The sequence below is a fragment of the Cornus florida genome, unplaced genomic scaffold (assembly GCF_030987335.1).
Source record: "Cornus florida cultivar Cherokee Brave unplaced genomic scaffold, ASM3098733v1 CherokeeBrave_3.0.0_Hap2_Chr04, whole genome shotgun sequence".
NCBI lineage: Eukaryota > Viridiplantae > Streptophyta > Magnoliopsida > Cornales > Cornaceae > Cornus > Cornus florida.
Window position 1 is genome coordinate 96,112,717 of NW_026775574.1, and position 21,925 is coordinate 96,134,641.

Genomic DNA, 21,925 nt, shown 5'->3' on the forward strand with positions numbered 1-21,925 from the left:
TACTATTTATATATCATGCATTGATTGCCATCACATACATATATATAAATATTTCTTGTAATTATATGGACATTATCAATTTCATAGTGAATCGAAACATAATACATTGAATTCATCAATTATATAAATCATAAATATTTCAGATATGTCAGGAACATATGTCACTATAATTCAGATAGAAATTTGCTATACCAACATATATAAATCCCAACACATATCTGGTAGGTCAACGACGCTGTCACCCCCACATTCTAAACCAAAATACCTTTCTCGGCACCCTGGGCCCATCAATATTATCCATAGCCACTCCTATCATCAATTAATCAACACGCCATGCTTCATATATATGTATGTATAAATATAGATATAGATTGTAAAGGAAGCACTAGTATACAAGAAGATGAGTACCGAAGGGGTTTTTGGTGTATCCATCCATGGTGGGACAGTGCCTGGTGCTGAACGACTTAGCGGCGTGGGGAGAAAACCCAGACGGGTGGTACTGCTGGTGGAGGGACGTCGAGAACAACCTTGACGCGGTGGTCAGAGGCCTTGCAGACGCCATTGATAAACGGATACTCATTGCGTGTGACTGTGTGTGAGAGATTGTACAGTGGGTTTCTACCATTTTTCCGTTCTATATAGGCCGGAGGAGACGTTGTGTCACGTGACCACAGATAGAGCCATTTATTAACTGGCAAGAGAAAAATACTTTGATGCATCGCATCGCATCATTATTAAACCAGCGGACCTCCTACCCGTTGGATCTTTTTCTTATGGATGAATATGGGAACAGTGATATCCATTGATTTACATTGTTTTGAGTCTTTTGATCAAACTATGACTCAATGCTTATACAGAAGGTAATATATGTTTTGCCATTTGAGTCACAATCTTGTAACATTATCTTAAATTTAGCATTTATTAATTTTTGTTGATTAAGGGTTGAATTTAAAACATAACACCCCCGTGTGACACAAATTTTCCATAACTAAATAGACTCGAAAATAACACACATAGCACCAAATGTGTGTGACAATTGATGGGCCAACTCTGTTATAGAGGAATACAGGGAGAACAATATCCAATCCACAAGAAAATCTTCAAACCAAACCCACTCGTGATTGGAGCATTTCTACAAACAGCTTGAATACACCCAAAAAGACAGACACATGAACTGATTAGTGGACATAAATTAATTAAAACCCAAATGAAATTAATTAAAACAAACCAACAATGTGCAATGAACCCTAAAAAAAAAAAAACAAAAAACAAAAAACAAAAAAAAACCAAAAAACAAACCAAATCAATACTAATATTTAACAAGGCCTTTCTTCATCAAAAAGAGTTGAATCTGTCTGGCATCCTCGTTGAGCGGAATAGTAATCCAGAGGACACCATGTTTCACCTCAGCCTTGAACTGCTCCACATCGCACATCCCTGGCCTGCCTGACATGAGGCCACGGTAGTCTTCTCCGTCGTCCTCACAGCCGGGTTGGCTTTTGATTTTTCCCTCGAAAACTATTTCTTCACGCTCATTCACCCACACTTTCAGACCCTCTGGGGTTAGACCTGGAAGATCATACCTCGTCACTAAAAAGCCCTCACCCAACACTCTCCGCCAGAATGCCTTTCTCGGCTCACCATTCGCATCATTAGCCACTCCTATATATATATATATATATCAATTAATCAACACAAGACTCAATCACATGATTCATATGTATGTATGAATATAGATATAGAAAAACTTGACTCAGAAAAAGAAGACGAGTACCGAAGGGGTTTTTGGTAAGGTCATCCAAGTTGAGATAGTGGAGGGTACGGAAATACCGTGCGGCGGAGGGAGAAAAACCAGTGAGGCGGTGCTGCTGGTGGAGGCGGCGGAGGGACATGGCAAACAGCCTTGACGCGGAGGTGAGAGATCTTGAAGACGCCATTGTTGGATCTTCTGCGATATTCACTGTGTGACTCTGTGTGAGAGGTTTTGAGGGAAAGGTAATAAGGAGAGAGACTCAAAGACGGGATGCCCGGACTTCAAAATGGTTTTCAATTAAGTTTTGGAATCATAGGTACGTGGTATTGTTATATACTTGGGAGTGTACAGAAACTGTGTGAAACCTTAATAGGGTTAAATTGCTTTCTTTCGTGTAATTTACTTGCGGCTTTTTGGGTTACTTCATGTTAATTAGTAACCTTTAATTGGGGGTATTTTAAGTGGGAGTCAGCGATTATATGTTTTGGGCCTTTTGGCAGTGAAATTATATTCAGAGTGTATGCTTAAATACCTAATTAATTTAAGTAAATTATTCCCACCGTCCTTAATTAGTAGTTCATTTTTCTTTTTTTACATGTTTCAAATTAGTTGTCCTCTTTAAAAAGTCAAAGTATCTTTTTATTATATTTCTATCATTTTTTTTTATCTTTTTAAAAAATTTCAAACTTTGTAACTATATATATTGTCAATTTGATAATTTTAAAAGGAGACAATGCATTAATTACATGTCCCGCTAATACTTTCTAAACATGGACTTCTATATAGTTTTTTATATTATTGAGCACAAACCCACCCTAGTCGCTTTGGGCTTCAATTGTTGTGCCGAAAGTGAAAACATTTGTTCGTGATGTGTGTTAGGGATGTGAGGGAGAAGCTCAAGCACACCTTAGTCTCTTGCCCATTTGATTTGTAGATGCGCAAGGGCTGCTCTATGAAAACTTTCTTCTTTTCGATTAGAGAGGTTCTAATTAAGTCGATTAAGAATCCAAGTTCTTCTTCCTCAAATATCTCTACAGTCGTGGAAGATACTCAGTTATGGAGCAATTATCATCAATTCGGTTTTCTGTTTGTCCCAAGAGCAGGAAAGTGTTGCTCATGAACTGGGCTCAATGGCTTTACGTTGCAGAACTCATAATATGTCTATGGAGAAGTTCTCCAAATAGGTTTATTTCTGTTGTCCATAAGGATGTTCGGAAGAACAGTTTTCTATTCAAACTCTACAAAAAAAACTCTTCTTGATTCAGTTTCTTGAAAAAAGTCTTCCTACTTAAATAACTATTTTCAGAGTTACAAATTAAACAAACCCTAATATTCTATATTTTCTTGCCTTCGTAAAAAATAATAAAAATAATTAATAATTAATTAAATTGGAATAGAAAGTCATGGATTCTTACTAGAAGTTTAAAAGACACAAGCTTTTTTATAGAAAAAAATGTAAGTAGTATTTTGTATATGCCAAAGCATCATCGGTCTCTCTATACGTGGATCATTACATTATATCGGTCAATGAGAGAAAAAATAAAAACACTGACCAACACAAAGTCCATATTCATCAAATATTTTGTGATCTCTCCCATTCACTCCCTTCAAAACTCATGCTTTATCTTGTTATTGGGGTCGCGTAGAAACATATCAGTGAGAACTGGACGGATGGCGTCGATGTCGAAGGAAAGCTGCCAATATAAAACAAGAACAAAAAAACAGTAATTACAATCATATAGTAATACATATATATATACACACACTCAAAATTCACAGATTTACTTATAACCGTGCTAGCAGATTTTCAGAAATAAAAAAATGTATGAATTTTCTCTTTGTAATGGAGATAAGGTGTATCTTCTCCATTAACCCCGAAACGAATAATAGGGTAAAAATGTCACTTATCAATGTGTTAATTATTAATTAAGCACGAACAGTTATTAATGGGTGCATTAAAAATTACACAGGAAAAAGAAAATTAATAATAATAATATTAAATCAAGAGCACCATCAAATTAACCTTTCTGATTGCAAGATCAGTTTAAACATTTATGCATTCAATATAGTGTATATATATATATATATGAACCAATTAAATCAAAGAATGAATGGATCAAACCTCCTTTTTCACCAACAAATCGCGTTGCCACTTGAAGGCCCTCCTGGCATCTTCAGTGAGTGGAAGAGTAATCCAGAGGACACCATCTATCATCTCCGTCTCCAACTGGTCCATTTTGCAGAGCAATGGACAGCCTGGGATTCTGCCATTGTAGACGCTTCCCCCATACCCATACTTGGCTTCACTCTTGCACTTACCCTCCAACACTATGTCTTTCTTCTCGTCCACCATAATTTTCAGATCATCTGAGGTCACACCGGGCAGGTTAAGCCTGATCAGGTAGAACCTGTCATGCACCAGTTTCTTCTCAAATGCTTTGCTACACCCTTTCCGATCACCCACTCCTATATATACAACAATTACCACAATCAATCATATATATATATATATATATACACTAATCCAACACAAATCATATATACATATTTGGAGAGAGAAATTATATGATAAGAGCATTATGCAACCTATGAGAATAAAGCCCTGATTGGAGCTCAAGTTGAAACAAGTAAGAGAATTAACAAATTCAACACAAATCATACAGATTCGAAGAGAAATCATATGAGAATATTTATGCTACCTTCGAGATCAATAGAGCCGAGGTCGGCGTCGGACTCCGAATCGACGATTTTCCGAACAGGGACGGTGCAAAGTGAGCGAGCGGCGAAGGGAGTGACCGTCGGAGGTGAGCGGAGGAGCTTCGTGAGGCCAATGGTGGTGGGGAGAGAGTCGGATTTCGCTCTTCCGACGGTGTGAAATGAACGAGCGGCGAAACGAGTGACGGACATCTGAGGAGAGAGACGTGAGCGGAGGGGATTCGTGGGATCAACGGCGGCGGTGAGACCGGAGTTGGCTTCTGAACCGGCGCTTGTCGGAAGAGCGACGCTGAAAAGTGAACGGGTAGGTAAGGGACTGGCCGTCTGAGGTGAGAGCTGTGAGGGGAGGATTTTCATGAGAGCAGTGGCGGTGTTGAGAGATCGTGAGGAGGCCATTGATATTTACTGTGTGACTGTGTGTGAGAGAGACGAGTAAAAGGGGTTTCTATAGGGGTAGTGGGATGGATGCAGATGATGGACACGTGTCACTGTACTGTTGGAAAGTATGTTGCCAGCTGGCTAAAAGAAAATATTTGATGTATAGTATTCAAACCAGACCTCTCTTCTTAGCGGTTGGATTTTTTTCTTGATTGATGAAAATATGGGAAAATGCTGGTTTAAATTGAAAAGGGCATGACTTTTTGAAGGTAGATGGGTTGTACTGTGAATCGTTTATTTTGAATTCACAAAGTTTAAAAAATATATATATTTGCAAATAATTTTAAAATATTAAGTGATGATTTGATTTGCATATATACTATATTTATAAATAAAAATTCTGAATAAAAAATTAAAAATATAAGGAAACTAAGAAAATTGTTCAAAATCAATCTTTCTCTAACAATTATGTAAAAATAGAATAAGAAATCTAATTGCTAAAAACTACTAAAAAAAAAAGAATTCAAACTTCCTCTTATCAACTATGTAAAAATAGGGTAAAAACCTAACTGTCAAAATTACTAAATACGTCAACTAATTTGAATTAGTTTAGGCTTGTAACAAATATTCTGACATATTCAAAAATGAAAAATCACAATTTTCAAGTCCTAAACAATTGAATTCGATTGAAAATTTTCAAACCCTAAGCAATTGAATTCGATTGAAAGGCTTCCGACCCCATAAACGAAGCCAAATCAGTTTTCGATCCCGTTTGACCTTTTGACGGTCCAAACAAATTCCAAAATTATCAACAAATGTGTCCTACATCACTTACTAAGCTTAATTATCAAAATTTGGCTAAGAAAATGAAACATCTTTATTTGAAAATACCAAATCAATGTATAAAGTTTCAAAATTTAAAGAATATTAGATGTATTGTTTTAATATTGATAAGATATCTTACGATTGTACAAACAAACAAACTGCAAACTTTATTTTCCAGCCCTAATGCGATCCATTTCTTTTTATTTCATCCATTTAGGGATCTAAATTTGGACTTCTATAAACTCACCAAAGACTAATATAAGATAACTAATATATATATATTTTTTTCTAATATAAACCATAAACATTACTTTGTAAATATTAATTAAACTAATTGTCATTACTTGAAACCAATAGACTTAAAGAGTGGTAGTTTTCAACCTTCCAAATAGGTAATGGGAAAGGGCAAAAGTGATATCTTATTAACACATAGGAGGAGGATCGAGATTGTCTCCCATAAAAATGGTTTCTATCACCCACTCTACACAGACCCAAAGGCTGACTCTCTTCAGGCTAATCTTTTTGCAGGTAAGGTGAGTTGACCAAATTATGACATACTGATGTGGCTAACAAAAAATTATACATAGCACGAATCCAACATGTGTAACAACCTTAAGTCCTATAAAACGAGAGTCGGAGCCGGAGCAAATTCAAGAGCGAGAATGTGAGAACCACCAAATTAAGTCATAAGCTGTGAGAATTTGAGCGAGAGCGCGTGAAGCTTGAAAGCGGGAGCGCGTTCTGAGAACAACACCTATTAAAAAGAATTGTGTAACTTAAATAGCAACATAGCACCAAATGTGTGACACAAATTTTACATAACTAACAAAAATGAGTACAACACAAGTTTTTCAGAGTCGATGGAGTAAAGAGACTAGAACATAACACACAGCCCATATCACCAAACGTGTGTAACAACAATTGATGGATCGACTCTGGAATGCAAAAAGAACAATATCCAATTCACACGAAAAAATCTTCAAACTAATGGAACTCAAACTGGATAGGAGCATTTCTACAAACACCTAATGTGCAATGAACCCTAATATTTAACAAGCCCTTTCTTCATCAAATCGAGTTGAACCTTTCTGACGGCCTTGGCTTCTTCGGTGAGTGGGAGACTAACCCAGAGGACTCCGTGAGTCAACTCGAACTTGAACTTCTCCACATGGCACAACAATGGGATGACTGGAATGACGCCATGGTAAGAGCCTCCCTCGTAGTCATACTTTGGCTCGCTCTTTATCTTCCCCTCGAACGCTATATTTCTCTCCTCGTCCACCCACAGTTTCAGGCCTTCTGAGACCATACCGGGCAGGTCAACCTTCAACACTACCAAGCTCTCACCACATATTTTAATCAAATATACCTTTCTGGGCCATCTCGGCCCACCAATATATTCATCAGCCACTCCTATCATCAATTAATCAACACACTAGTACTCAATCAAATGATTGATTCATATATATGTATGAATATAGAGATAGATACAGACCGTGCAGGAAACACTAGTATAAAAGAAGAAGATGAGTACCGAAGGGGTTTTTGGTATACGCATCCATGGAGGGGCAATGCCTGGTACTGTACAGGCGGTGTTGCTGGTGGAGGCGGCGGAAGGACGTCGAGAACAACTTCGACACCATGGTGAGAGGTCTTGCAGACGCCATTGATAGGTGGAGCATTTCTAGTCTCTGGAGTCTGGATGGATGGAAATCACTGTTGTGAGATTGTAAAGCGGGTTTTCTATTCTTTATTGGGGCTAGGAGGAGACGTCCGTCACTTGACTACAGTCAGAGCATTTACTAACCGGCAAAAGAAAAATACTTTGTCTCCTACCCCCATTTACATAATCTTTCTCGATAGATATTGTTTTAATATTTTGAAGGAACTTTCATTTTCATGCTTCGGTATCTTACTTACATTTTTATTATATATGATATAATTTTTCTATTCTCACACTCTCAGTTTATGTAACTTCATTCGCACTAGTAGCCGTTGGATGTTTTTACTCATGGATAAATTTGTAAAGATTAGGTGATCAAGAAAAATTAGTAAATGGTCCGATGCCACAGCGTCATTTGTTATCCCAATTAGGTGACACCTAATAATCCTTTCGTTTTATAATAAGTGTTATATATTGGGAAACGAGTCACTGTTCAATACATGACACTCGTTATTAAATGGAGGGAATAATATACTAATATACTACTAGCATCAATTTGTATCATATGCCAAAATCTAGTTAATTTCTGTGTCAGATTGTATACTGTGTGTTTGTGTGAAATTTGGGGAGGTTTTTTTTTTTTTTTTTTGAAAATTTAAGCAATTGATATAAATATTAAAATAATTACACAGGTGGGCCATTTGGCCCAAACAGCCCGAAAGGGATACAACCCAAAGAGGGAAATAAAGTCCAAAAGCGGCCCAAAGTAGAGGAAAGCCCAGTCATGAAAACAGAAATTTGGGGAGGTTGAAACCAAAGAAAAGAAAGACTGGCCACGGTGGATGAGGCCCTGAGGGTAATTAGAGCATGTCTAAAAACATGCGCCTTGTGCGGAGGATTAATTGCCCCGTAAAAGTTAGGTACATATAAATGAACAGATAAAACTAGTTCACATATTTGCCCCCTTGTAAACTTTTTGTTATACGGTTTTCACATATTAATTTTCATAAATTAATCACAGTCAAAACTAGTTCAATAAATTTGTTAAAATTATTATTGTTGTATGCATAAAAAATGCCAAAACATAATTTAATACGCACATTCAAATCTATGTATGCATATATGATATTGGTAATGTCCGGTATGAATGAACTAGTAGCTCAAGGATTATAATTAATCTGTATTATAAATTACATAATTAAAAATGAATAATCATAAAATAGAAATTTTTTTGCTATGTATCTCAATATAAAAAGCAGATTGCTATATAGTGCATTGTATATATTTATCCTCTATTTTTCATATATACTCAATCTCATTCAGGGTTCAAATCTTCAAATGAACAAAGTGGGTGAATAATTGACGTAGTGTGTCTGAGTTTTTTGTCAATAATAATAAAATAAATAAACTAAAAAAAAAAAAAACCATCCAGATGTGGTACAAGACCATCCAACATCTCACAAAAATTCTCTCTTACGGTTAAATAAACAAAATTTCATTAAATTGGATTAAGCTTTTCACTCTTTCAGTTTAATAAAAACAAAGACAAAAAAAAAAAAAATCATTAAATTAGAATGAGCGTCAATCTCTCGGTTAGATAAAATAAAAAATTTCATTAAATTGAAACAAGAGTGTAAAAAGGGTAAATTGATAATTTGGCACTACGCATATATATATATATATATATATATATATATATAATCGGAATTTCGCACCACATACGAGTGCAATTCCTTAGCATTTTTCAATTGTCTTTTGCTGTTGTCGTGTGGTGGGGAATGTTTAATACACCTCTTTTCGGCGGCAAAATCTCGGATATCCGTACGGACGCAGCATTAACTTTGGACTCTTTATTACGTGCGTGTACATGTGTATATATATATACACACACACACATGTATATCCAAAAGAACAATATAATCGTTGATGTAGAAATATGGCATTGACGTTTTTGGATATTACCTCGTACAAGTCCTCAATTATGATGTGACATACATGCACCTTAGAAGTTACAGAAAACTGTGTGCAACCTTATTTTGTTTTTTAGGTTACTTTTCTTGGAAAATTGTGTCCTGATCAGTCTTTTATTAACTTGGGTAATACCAGTGGAATCATCCATGATGCAGTGAAATATATGCACGTTTTTACCCCGCACAATTTATAGATTTTTTACCTACAATAAATAGTTTTTAAGTTTCGAAAATTTTATATTTTACCTAACTAAAGATTACAAGTTGAAGTTATTTATATATAATAGTTGGATTATTGACGTACCCATAGGACAGTTATATTTATTGCAATGGTAAGAGTAATAAGATTACTTTATTGTCATCTAAACAAGTAAAAAAATGTTACTCTTAACGAAATTAAAATCGTGTACATCTAACTTTATACAGTTATTGTATTACACTTTTAATACCAATTTAAGAAATACGAAACTACTAATGCATTTTACAATCCTTAAAATGAATAGTGAAAGCTATAAAGTCGAAAGATGACCCAAATTTAGACATCTATAAACTCACACCATACAAGAAGACTAGTGTACGATATCTACCTAAATATATATATATATATATTCATTATGTAAACCTTCCACATTCCTTCTATTAATTCTCGCAATGCACAAATGTTGGAACAATTCAAAATGAAATGGAACTTAACAGTTTACACTTCTCTCACCCATGAAATTGGTCTATGCTTTGGAACTGTATTAAGATTTAAAAGCATTAACCTATTTCGAGCATAGCCCGTGCCTTGACATACTAGCACGGATTTCAGCAAACAGAAATCGAAAGGAAACAAATTAAATCAGAGGATAAATTCATAGAAATCGAAAAGGATCCAATTGTTTTTATGACCATGTAAATTATATGAAATTTTTGGGCACTCTATAATTGTAGTAGTACCCTAATCTAATAAACACTTATGCTAAAAATAAAAAAAAAATAAAAAAAAAATACACTTTGTCATTTTCTCTATTAATAAGAAAGGAAAATAGTGGCCCATTTTTAAATGAGATACTACATTATTGAATACCTAGTAATTTTTCCTAATCTCATGGATATTACCTATACTCGATCTATGTTCACTCCCAACTTCATCTTTAGGTCAGACTCTATATCAGAGTTTGATTCCAATTCAGGGAGATTTTTTAATTTTTTTTATTCATTATTTATTTATTTTTTTGTGACTGATGAGTTTGTGAAAATGGAGATTTCAATTGAAAAGAAAATACGAGTAGTTTATGAAAGTAGATGACGACAAAAGTTGAATTATGAAAATTTTGGTAGGAGATTACTAAAATACATTTAATTTGATAATAACAAGTCAATTTATAAAGTTTCTAAATTTAAGGAATATTAAATGAAAACTTTGTATTGAATATTGATAGTATATATAACAATTGAACAAACAAAATGTTATATTGTTAATTTCAATCCCTAATAAGGTTAACTTCTTGTAAAAAAGTAGCAATAAATTTTTTTGTCCAATCTAAATTTGCCTATTATAAACTCACCATATATACAAGAAGACTAATATAAGATATCCAAGTAAATACCATATAAACCTTTCACATTACTTTGTAAATTATTAATTCAACCAATTATCATTACTTGAAATAAATTGGCTAAAGAATTTACTAAAGATTTAAAAATTCAATATAAGAAATCTTTATGCAGGTAAATTTTTTTTTTTTTTTTTTTGGGGAAGGTTTTTTTTTTGCAGGTAAGCTGGGTTGAAACAACGTTCAAGTTCAAAATTCTAAAGCTTACCAATTTTGTCTTTTTGAATGGTTATCCATTTTTGTGAAATTTTTTATTTTGATATTATGTTATAATTAGTCAAATTGACATCAAATTTGAAGAAATTTGAAATTTATTTATTTTTGCTGCTGTCAGAGCAATTATTCAAATCTGCTGCTTTTGAGTGTACAATATGACAACCAGTGTACATTGCTTTGACCAGACCATGACTCTATGCTTATCCTATTTTATTAATTTTTGTTAATCAAGTGTCCAAAAATGTGTGACACAAAATTTTCATAACTAAAGTTTTTTTTTTTTTTTTTTAGAGTTAATTGAATAAAGAGACTTGACATAGCACATGGCACCAAACGTGTGTAAACAATTGATGGATCGACTCTGTTGGGGTTCTCTGACTCTTCAAACTAATGGAACTCGACAGGAGCATTTCTACAAACACCTAATGTGCAATGAACCCCAAATCAAAAGATTGGGACTTAAATAGAGAGACTTGACATAACACATAGTAAAACTCTTGATAGGAGCATTTCTACAAACACCTAATGTGCAATGAACCCTAAATCAAAAGGACATGGCTGAACTAAAATAAAAACCCCCAAATGAAATTAATACTAATATTTAACGAGGCCTTTCTTCATCAAATCAAGTTGAACCTTTCTGACGGCCTTGCCGTCTTCGTTGAGAGGGAGACTAACCCAGAGAGCTCCGTGAGTCAACTCGAACTTGAAATTCTCCACCTCGCAGAACCCGGACATCGTTGAGACGACTGGAATGACGCCATGGTAGGAGCCTCCCTCATACTCATATTTGGGCTCGCTGTTTATCTTCCCCTCGAATGCTATATCTCTCTTCTCATCCACCCACAGTTTCAGACCCTCTGAGATCAGACCTGGCATGTCAACCCTCATCTTTACAAAGCTGTCACCCCATATTCTTCGCCAAAGTACCTTTCTCGGCCATCTCGTTCCATTAATATCTTCTTCAGCCAAACCTATATATATATACGTATAGATCAATTAATCAGCACAGTACTAGTAAAGGAAACAGTAGCATAGAAGAAGATGAGTACCGAAGGCGTTTTTGGTATACGAATCCATGGAGGGACAATGCCTGGTACTGTACAGGCGGTGCTGCTGGTGGAGGCGGCGGAGGGACATCGAGAACACCTTTGACGCCATGGTGATAGGTCTTGCAGACGCCATTGATGGATGGAGCTTTTCCAGTGTCTCTGGAGTCTGGAGTCTGGATATTGTGCGACTGCGTGTGAGAGACTGTGTGACTGTGTGTGAGACACTGCGTGTGAGTACAGAGGTCTCTCTGTATATCTTAGTCGATCAATTCTAACAGCTCGCGAGAGGAAGAGACTTGGTGTATCGCGAGAGTATTAAACCAGACCTTTCCTAGCTGTTCGATTCAGTTTTTGAAATGGTGGACTTCACTCTTATGTTTTGTTTGTTTTTTTTTTTGTTCCTGAGACTTCAGTACACCATAAGTTTAATTATCAATTTTTTTTAGGATTTTAATGAAAGACATTTTGTTTTAAAATATCAAGTCCATATATAAAGAAAGTTTCCAAGTTTAAAGAGAATAATACATGAAAATATTACACATTTAGAATATTTTAAGTTGTTTTTTTATCAATGTAAATTGGATCATATTTTTGCTATCTTTAAGATGAATAGTGGGCGGATACAAACTCAAATAAGATGATCTAAATTATAACTCAAATAAACTCATTATGTAAGTGATGGGTTGTTAATGTATCGGGTTGCTCCCAATTTATATGAGTTTGTATTTAAGTTATTTTTTCCTCTCTTCTAACTACTGACCCTTAATATTCTTATCATGATAAAAATAAAAAAAAAAAAAAAAATCACAATATACAAAAAGACTAGTATAAGATATTTAACCAAGAAAAATATTAGAGATTTGAAATTTTCAACTAAGTATAATTTTCAATAACAGTTTACTAAATAAAATCATGAAAAATGAAAAAGACAAAAGATGAAGTGCTATGGTACAAAAATGGAGTTTAAATAGAAAGTTAATTTCGGCACTCCACAATAATATTCTCGCGCTTCACTTTCGGTCTCTCTCTAAATGAATTTGTAAATTAACACTTACACCGCACAAGGTTGATTATTATTATTTTTAATATCATAATTGCCCTTTCATATTAAGGTGAGACTTTTCCTATTCTTTTTAACTTTTTTTTCAATTCATTCACATTTTTATCTCACTCATTTTTTATCCTTTCTCAGGACTGTCTTATAAATATATCACATAAGAGCATTTCCAACGGTTATGTATATATATATATTTTTTGTAAATCTATTGTGTTAGAGTAGATTTACAAAAAAAAAAAAAAAAAAAAAAAAAAAAAATTCTTAAATACTGGTTGTCAAGTTCATTGTTGTCTTAACATGTTTAATAACTTCTTCTAACTCAAACACTGTATCATTAGTGAGATCTTTCGAGAGAGGATTGCCCCCCGCAGGGGCCCGAGGGGGGGGGGTGGGGTGTTGAGTTGAAGAAATTTACGTGCAAGAATTCTAACTTTTGGCGCCAAGAGTCTAACCTTAAAGGAAAGGGCAATTATGAAATTTAAATTATAAAAATAAATCCGGTGTGATCCGAGGGTTACATTGTAATTTCAATTTAGGGGAAAGAGAAAGTAGAGAGCCTTAAGATCATAATGGAATGCCAATATTTTTCTTTAAATATTGCCCATATTACTTAATAACTAAAGAATACTAAAAAGACGACTTCTCGAATTTGCAACACCTTCGTTATGGTCAAGCCACCCTACCTATCCTGGGTGGTCACCAGACCTCTTCCGGGCAGGGTGCTTGACTTGACACCGGATCAAGAATTGGGTCTGATTTTGATACTTACTGTAACGGGTGGACGCCTGCTCATTTATCTAGAAGTTCAAGCTGTTGTGTAGTACTGCATACCTACTCATTTATACCCAAATACTTTTTTATCCTAATTCGACATGAGACAAATCTCCCTTTATAACACTGAGCCCCACAATTCCTTATACTAACCAATGCGGAAGCAATTGTTCAGATAAGAAGTTGTACTTACTACTTATGTGACTTGTGCGTATGATACATCAGTTCATCTATGCTCTGCTCGGATGTAGAACATAGAACCACATGTGAGACACAAATTTTATATATCCAAGGAAAATAGTAAATAAACCGAATTTTCGAGTAAATTAAATAAACAAACTTGAATTAGCAAATAGATTACGTTTTTATCTATGCAATTTCTTTATCGAATTACTCGTATTTAGTTATAGAACCTTTTCAACACGGCCCAAATTATGGTATAATGAAAAATTAGAAATACATCCAACGGCTAGGAGGTTCAGCAGCTTAATACTGGTGCGATACATCAGAGGAATTACCTGCCAGCTAGTAATAGAAAAGCAGAAATGCTCTAACCGTGGTCACGTGACACACGTCTCCATCCCGGCCTATATAGAATAGAAACCACAGTACTCCACCTTCAGTGTCAGTCGCAATCTCTCTTTCTCACACACACAAGCACACAGTGAATATCCAGAAACCCTAGAAAAGCTCCATCAATGGCGTCCTCAACAACCCTTCTGACCACCCACTTCATCAAACCCTTCCCCTTGGCGACTTCGCTCGCTTGCTTACCCATTCCGAGTGAGGAAGGGTCCTCCCTCATCTTATGAAGGAGAGAGACGACTCCATTCTGGCAAAGTTGGATTTGCCTGGAATCTCCAGTAAGGATCTGAGGGTTTGGGTGGAAAACCACTGTATCACGATCAAGGCAGAAGAAGAAGAAGATGAGGATGAAGCTTTTTCTGATGATGAGGAAGATGACCACAAATACAAAGGTCTGAGGAAATACTCTGGGTACATCCCTCTTCCTGAAGGGCAATATGAGGAAGACGAGATTGAGGCCAAGGTGAGTAACGGTGATCTCAAGCTGGTCATTCCCAAATGGACAGACATCATCACCATTAAAGTCAGCAACTGAGCTTCTATGGCTTCCATCGAAGCTCATCATCGACGGTGATGAGTGTAGTTAATTATTTAGTTACTGTTCTATTATGTTCATCTCCTTTGCTTCTTTTTAGGTTTGTTCTTTGACTGGACTGATCTCTTCTGGCTTTTGAAGCTTAATTTGGAAATTGTTGATGCTCTGAGTAGTTGATGGACCTTTTGATTTAGGACCTTAACTTGTTTTTGGTGGTAATTAATTATAGATTTGGCACATGTAATGAATTCCAAGTGAAGTTTCTATTAATTCCTTTAGCTGCTTTAATTTTTCTGTTGTTTTATGTTTGTGTGTGCGTGTGTTTGTGTGTGAAATTTAGAGAGTTAATTGAAACGATACGCACTGGTGATGGCAGTGATAGGGCGGTGATGACTAACATACGCCTTGTGCGGAGGATTTGTTGACCACTAAAGTTTGATTTGATACAAGGGAAATACAGGAGTTTCTCAAAATAGGGATTATACGGTTTTCACGTATTAAATTGAATAAATTAATCGTAGGCAAAACTAGTTCAATAAATTTGCTAAAACTAATCACAGACAATTAGTTCACTAAATTTGCTAAAATTAATGTTGTTGGTTGTGTGAGAATTTCAAACTTAATTTAATACGGACAATTCAAATCTAAATATATATGCATGAGATAGGTTACTAGTATGAATGAACTGGCTTAGGATTATAATTAATCTGTGTTATGGACCACATAATTAAAAATAAGTAAATATAAAATAGAAATTTTTTTTGCTATATATCTCAATGGAAAAAGCAGATTGCCTGTATCCTATTAATGCACTTCTGTTTGTAATTGACAGATCCAAGTGAAACCTATTGACACGATCAGGGTAGCTTCATTCAAATAAATATTAATGATCATGCATCTTAACGTTGGTTTGAGCGTGAAATAGATAGAAAAGAAATGAAACAGAAAAGAAAATTAATTTTTGAAAATTTGGTTACCAAGGAAAAAATTTTGGGAAAGTGAGATTCCAAACTTTCTCAAAATATTTTCTGCATAAAACACAAGAAAGTTTACTTTCTCGCACAAAACTGTTATTTTATTTTCAAATTTCCTATTATGCCCAGTTTTTTCTCCATTTTTTTTTTTTTTTTTTTTTTTTTTTTTTTTTTTTCACATACTAGCGTAGTTATTAAATTCAGACTTAGAAAATATTCCAAAAACTATCACATATTGTGACACATAATTTGATTATATCCAATAGGTTGTTACTTAAAATTTTTGGAAATAAATTTAGAGTTGAATGATAGAATATTAAATAATATAATTTTTAATTTTTATCAATATCTCAATAGAAATATGAGAAGGGATTAATTTGAATTATCATATTATTTATATGACATAACAATTTCACATGAATGAAAATCAATATAATATATATATTTTTTGTTATTTATACAGCTTTGAACTGAATAGAGTTTTATACTGTGTGATTTTTGCAAAGAAAAATTTGCATCGAAGCGGTTTATATTTATAAAAAATATGAAAGGGGACTGATAAATTATGCATGAACCATAAAATTATTATACATGAATTATAAAATGTTACTTTTGCATGACAATTTTTATCCTAGAGTTGCCATTTAATGTTTCCTTGAGGGGGCTTAAAAAATGATATATTTAATAATTCAATAAAATATGAGTATGTTATCATCAATGAACTATATTCTACATATAAATATAAATAATTATTATTGAAAACACAAAATAAAAAAATCTGGCAACTAAAATACAGTTCTCCTTAGTTTTTCTAATTTAAATATGAATATAAATAATAATAATTATTATTATTAATAATCCATTATTTTATAATATGATAAATGAATTATATTCTACATATAAATATAAATAATTATTATTGAAAACAAAAAATAAAAAGAATCTGACAACTAAAATGCAGTCCTCCTTAGTTTGTCTAATTTAAATAATAATAATAATTATTATTATTATTATTATTTTACTATTTAATTGCTAAAAATTAATATAAATTATTGGGTATAAAGATGATTCATCCAACACAAAATTAATTTATTTTTAATATTTGAAATCATGAGGGTAGTTTTGGTAAGTAAATCATTTTCTTTTCACTTTCATGCTATCTAAACTAATAAAATAATATTTTTCCCTAACTTTCTTGAAAATTTTTCTTACTAACCAAATGCATGCAGGAAATTTGATTTTCCTTTTATTCACTTCACTTTCTTTCACTTTCACTTTCCATCATAAATTTCTGTCTAACCAAACAGATCCTAAGTGAATTAAGAAGTTACATTCCCAATTTAAAATGTCACAACTCTACTTACTTGGCTTTGACTCAGACATCTTTTGGGTGGGCACGTAACACGAATGATCGAATCAATGACGAAGTAACTTAAAACAAAATTAAGGATCGTTTTTGACTCTAGTATCAATTATAACGACTTGGATAATTCGCCATCTAATCCAAAATAAAATATTAAGATATTGTGTAATGCTAACAGTGAACATTTTTTCGTTCAAATCTGATGCAAAACAACCCTAACATCTGGTGAGATCAAATGTAATGTGGATGCCTCATTCTCTTCGGATTCCTTTCAGGGCGGTGGTGAAGCTGTGTTTCGTGATGAACATGGGTCCATTCTGTATGCAGTTTGTGTTTTGTTATTTCAAAGCTTAGAATGCTTCTTTGGCTGAAGCTGTGTGCCTTCGTAAAGCTCTGCTGTGGGCTCATCATTTTTCGTTTCATCGATGTTGGTTTGAGACAGACTCCTTGATTGTTTGTAAGGCTGTTTTGGATGTTGATATTTGTTCAGTGAAAATGGCGGCTGTTGTTCATGATATTCAGTGTGTTCTTCAAAGAGTTCCCTCGTTTCGGCTTAGCCATGTATGTTGACATGGTAACGAGGTGGCTCATATGATTGCTAAACTCTCTCGAAGTCATCTTAATAAGGACATTCTTCATTCCATTGGATATACTCCATCGTGCTCAGCTTAATTTACAGTGATTTTAGAGACTTTTGGTGTTTGTATTGTTTGCCAGGAAAAGAAAAAAAAAAAAAAAAAAAAAAAAAAAAAAATCCCCTAACATCTAGCCCATTTTTACTTCATTTCAAACAAAAAAAAAAATACTCTCATGGTTAAACAAAACAAAATTTCACTGAATTGGATTAAGCCTCTCACTCTTTCCGTCACTCAAATAAAACAAAATTTCAATAAATTGGATTACGCTTCTCTCTCGCTTGAATAAATGCAATACATATATATGTATTCATTAAATTGGAATAAGCGTGCAAAAGGGTAAATTGGCGATTTGGCACTATCCATTCGTTTAGCATTTTCAACGGTCTATTCCTGCAGGACAGAGTACCGATCAGTTCCGTGAAACGTTTTATCCACTGGCACCTCTTTTCGGAGGCAAGATCTCTGATATCTGTACGGACGCAGCACCAATTTTGGACTCTTTAGTCTTGAGTATGTATACAATTTTGGACAAAATCTCTGATATCTGTCACGTGACCACATACATGGACCTTACTACACAAAATTGTGTACCACCTTATTATATATATATATTTCTCAATTAACCTTATCATATTTGAAATGATTTTTTTCTGGTCAAGTTTGCTTGTTTATTCAAATAATTAGAAATGTATCTCTGTTTCCTCTACTTTGTGAATGCGAGGCCCAATTTTTAAAATACTCAATTATTTTAAAATAAAGAGAATAATTAAGAGTAGTTAGAGACTATTTTGGTTTAGCCTAGATTACTAATTTTAAAAAATTGTTTTTGATCTTTAGCCTTTATCTACCTTAGTACATTTCACTAAATCCTCGGACGATGCAGTGAAATATATAAATTAAAATTTCTTTATTATATTTAGTACATTTTTTCTCGAATAATTTAATACATTCTTTATCAATAATAAATAGTTATTGTGCTTCTAAAATTTGATAGAGTAATGATAGGGGAATCGGAAAGAATCATTGAATTAGTATCGAATTTGACGTGGTTGGTCATTCTAAAATTTTATAGAGTAATGACAGGAGAACCGATAAATATCACCGAATTAGTATCGAATTTGACGTGACTAGTCATTCGTGTTAAACAATTATTTTTAAAAATTATTTAAATAAATAAAGTGAATAAAAACACGTCAAATTAATTCATCGGTCCTATCATTATTCAATTTTATATTTAAGTTCGTATTACCTAACTAAATAATATAAGACAAGTCCATATTTGGATTCCACAACCCCATAAATGACAGTTACATTAAATATTGTAAAAGTAACTCTACTTCGATAACAGAGAGTGCAATGGTAAGAATAGTTAAATTTACTACTTTCTCCATTGTACATTTCTCTAATCACAATGACTCTATATAGTAACAACAATTCTTTTAGGTAATGTTTCATTTGAGCGAATATTGATCCCATAACATTATTTTAAATTATACATATGTTAATATATTATATATGATGATTTTGAGCAATTTTATGATTTTACCATTAATATATTTTATTGTCAATTGCATATTTCTTTTTTAAATAGGGTGATAAAGTTAAATATTCTTCTTTATTTTCTATCAAATGGACAACTAACCACTAGTGGGTAAGATGTAATTCTATTTATAGATGTGGGAGCTTATGTACCACAAAAACAATAATACGAGGAATTAAGTGCAACTAAGCCTTAATTAATAATTAAAATAGAGTAAAGAACAGTAAAATAAATTATGCCAATTCTCCAAAATAGGGCATTACTAGGAATTGGAGCTCCAAGTAGCTCAAAATTGTGTGGGTTTACTATAAATGTATTAAATACGTAAGAACCTCATTTTTATAATTAAAACACAAAAATGTATTAAGGAACATCGGACTGCATGGTAAAGATAATTTATTAATTTTATATTATTTTTGTGCTACTAATAAAAAATAATTGATATTGATGCAACTTATTCTTTCAACTCTGCATTTGTTATATATATATATAAAGCGTAATGCTATTTTATCCAACTTGAAAGCACCGACAAAATACCGACATAACTACATAGTTACCTTGTCCAATTAAACAAAAATATATTAGTCTGGCATGAACGCCAAATACTGCCCGTCCAAACGGAAAAATTATTGTATGGACTAAGTCCATACACCTCAGCACAGCAGGTTGAGTTGGTGGATTATATCAATTAATTCTAAATATATGTAATAAAAAATTATTTTTATATTTAATTTGCCACGTTAATTTTGCAACACCTCTCTCCCCTTTCAGCGTCCCTAATAGGCTGGAGGCTCCTTCTATCTCTGTTATCGTTCTCACTTTGAACTTGCCCATGCTGGAGAAATTATTGCATGATCCACTAATTCAACCTGCTGAGGTGTAGAATTAATCGGTGTTGTCCACCAACTCAACTTGCTGAGGTGTATGGACTTAATTCCATACAATAATTTCTTTAAAAGGAAAGAGAGAGGTGTTGCAAAGCTGACGTGGCAAATTAAATATAAAAATAATTTTTTTATTATACGTGTCTAGAATTAATTAGTGTAGTGCACCCTCAACCTGTGTATGGACTTGGCCCATACAATAATTTCTCCATGTAAAGACCCCCTCCTTCTGTACTCTCTCACAGCAGAGAAAAGCTTGCGGGTGTTCAACAATGCCAATGGCGTTCAAAACGATGCTCGCTACCCGCTTCATAAAACCCTACCCCTCAAGCCGCTCCTCCACAACTCTGTTTGCTCGATTCGCCTCTTATCGTCATCCACCATCTCTCATCGTTGCTCGGTCGATTACATCTTCAGATTCCGATTCCGATTCCGACGATTCTGAAACCCCAATCCCCAAAGGTAATTAACCAGACATATATATATATATATATATATATATATATATATATATAACTTATTGTAGGTATATAATTTTGAATTTAATTGGGTACAGGTTGTCCATTGATGAACCCATTTCTTGCAAGAGGAAGGGTATTCCCTTATGTGATGAAAGACACAGAGCACTCGTTTGTGGCGAAGGTGGATTTGCCTGGTGTTTCCAAAGAAGATTTGAGGGTTTGGGTTGAAAACCACCATCTCCACATTAAAGCAGAGGAAGAGGAAGATGGTGATAACGAAGAAGCTGTTTCTGATGAAGACATCGACGATGAAGACGACGGTCAGAGGAAGTACATTGGGTCCATTCCAATCCCCAAAGGCGGCTATAAGATGGACCGACTCAAGGCTCAGATGAGGAACGGTGTTCTCAAGCTCGTCATTCCCAAGCTCAAGCTCGAGGAAAGGAAAGACATCACCATCGTCCCAGTCAACAACTGAGAGCTTCAATTGGCTTTCAAGTTAGCTCGATCATCAACATCAATGGTGATACTAGTATATTAGTAGTTTCTCTGTTGTGTTAATGTCTTGTGTTCTGTTTTTATTTTTTATTTTTATTTTTTTGAACTTTTGTAAATTGTGGATGGTCTGAGTAAATTGATGGGGCTTGACTTGTTTTTGGTAGTGATGGGTTAAATATTTGGTATATACTATATATTTGTGTGGAATTTGAGAGTAGATTTGAAACAATGGAGAGGTTGGTTAGGGCAAGAAAGTGTGGTCACTGGTGATAGTCATAGAGATCAATAGACAACAATGATGGCTAAAATGTGCCTATTATGTTGTAGAGGTTCTTTAGGGCAAGAAAGTGTGGTCACTGGTGATAGTCATAGAGATCAATAGACAACAATGATGGCTAAACCAATGCAGATGGGATTCGACTTGATAATGCAGACGGAGTTATTCATGA

The 21,925-nt window shown here is 34.0% G+C and overlaps 5 protein-coding genes across 5 annotated transcripts; 1 reads left to right on the forward strand and 4 right to left on the reverse strand.

The window, feature by feature from the left end:
• Positions 1-969: 969 nt before the first annotated feature.
• LOC132302351 (small heat shock protein, chloroplastic-like) lies at positions 970-2,049 on the reverse strand. Its single transcript, XM_059799189.1, has 2 exons — positions 1,775-2,049; positions 970-1,662 (listed from the first exon to the last, which is right to left on the reverse strand). Exons 1-2 carry the CDS (start codon positions 1,935-1,937, stop codon positions 1,310-1,312), a joined length of 516 nt encoding a protein of 171 aa, XP_059655172.1. The 5' UTR covers positions 1,938-2,049; the 3' UTR covers positions 970-1,309.
• A 1,110-nt stretch (positions 2,050-3,159) lies between these two features.
• On the reverse strand, positions 3,160-4,919 carry LOC132302353 (uncharacterized). The gene is made up of 3 exons (XM_059799190.1): positions 4,453-4,919; positions 3,876-4,219; positions 3,160-3,447 (listed from the first exon to the last, which is right to left on the reverse strand). Exons 1-3 carry the CDS (start codon positions 4,862-4,864, stop codon positions 3,361-3,363), a joined length of 843 nt encoding a protein of 280 aa, XP_059655173.1. The 5' UTR covers positions 4,865-4,919; the 3' UTR covers positions 3,160-3,360.
• Positions 4,920-6,472: 1,553 nt separating this feature from the next.
• Positions 6,473-7,537, reverse strand: LOC132304052 (uncharacterized). Its single transcript, XM_059801557.1, has 2 exons — positions 7,206-7,537; positions 6,473-7,084 (listed from the first exon to the last, which is right to left on the reverse strand). The coding sequence occupies exons 1-2, from the start codon at positions 7,351-7,353 to the stop codon at positions 6,714-6,716; spliced, it is 519 nt and encodes a 172-aa protein (XP_059657540.1). The 5' UTR covers positions 7,354-7,537; the 3' UTR covers positions 6,473-6,713.
• Positions 7,538-11,019: 3,482 nt separating this feature from the next.
• Positions 11,020-12,673, reverse strand: LOC132304053 (uncharacterized). Its single transcript, XM_059801558.1, has 2 exons — positions 12,171-12,673; positions 11,020-12,092 (listed from the first exon to the last, which is right to left on the reverse strand). The coding sequence occupies exons 1-2, from the start codon at positions 12,301-12,303 to the stop codon at positions 11,713-11,715; spliced, it is 513 nt and encodes a 170-aa protein (XP_059657541.1). The 5' UTR covers positions 12,304-12,673; the 3' UTR covers positions 11,020-11,712.
• Positions 12,674-20,708: 8,035 nt separating this feature from the next.
• LOC132302354 (26.2 kDa heat shock protein, mitochondrial-like) lies at positions 20,709-21,630 on the forward strand. The gene is made up of 2 exons (XM_059799191.1): positions 20,709-20,979; positions 21,074-21,630. The coding sequence occupies exons 1-2, from the start codon at positions 20,790-20,792 to the stop codon at positions 21,454-21,456; spliced, it is 573 nt and encodes a 190-aa protein (XP_059655174.1). The 5' UTR covers positions 20,709-20,789; the 3' UTR covers positions 21,457-21,630.
• The last annotated feature ends 295 nt before the right edge of the window (positions 21,631-21,925 follow it).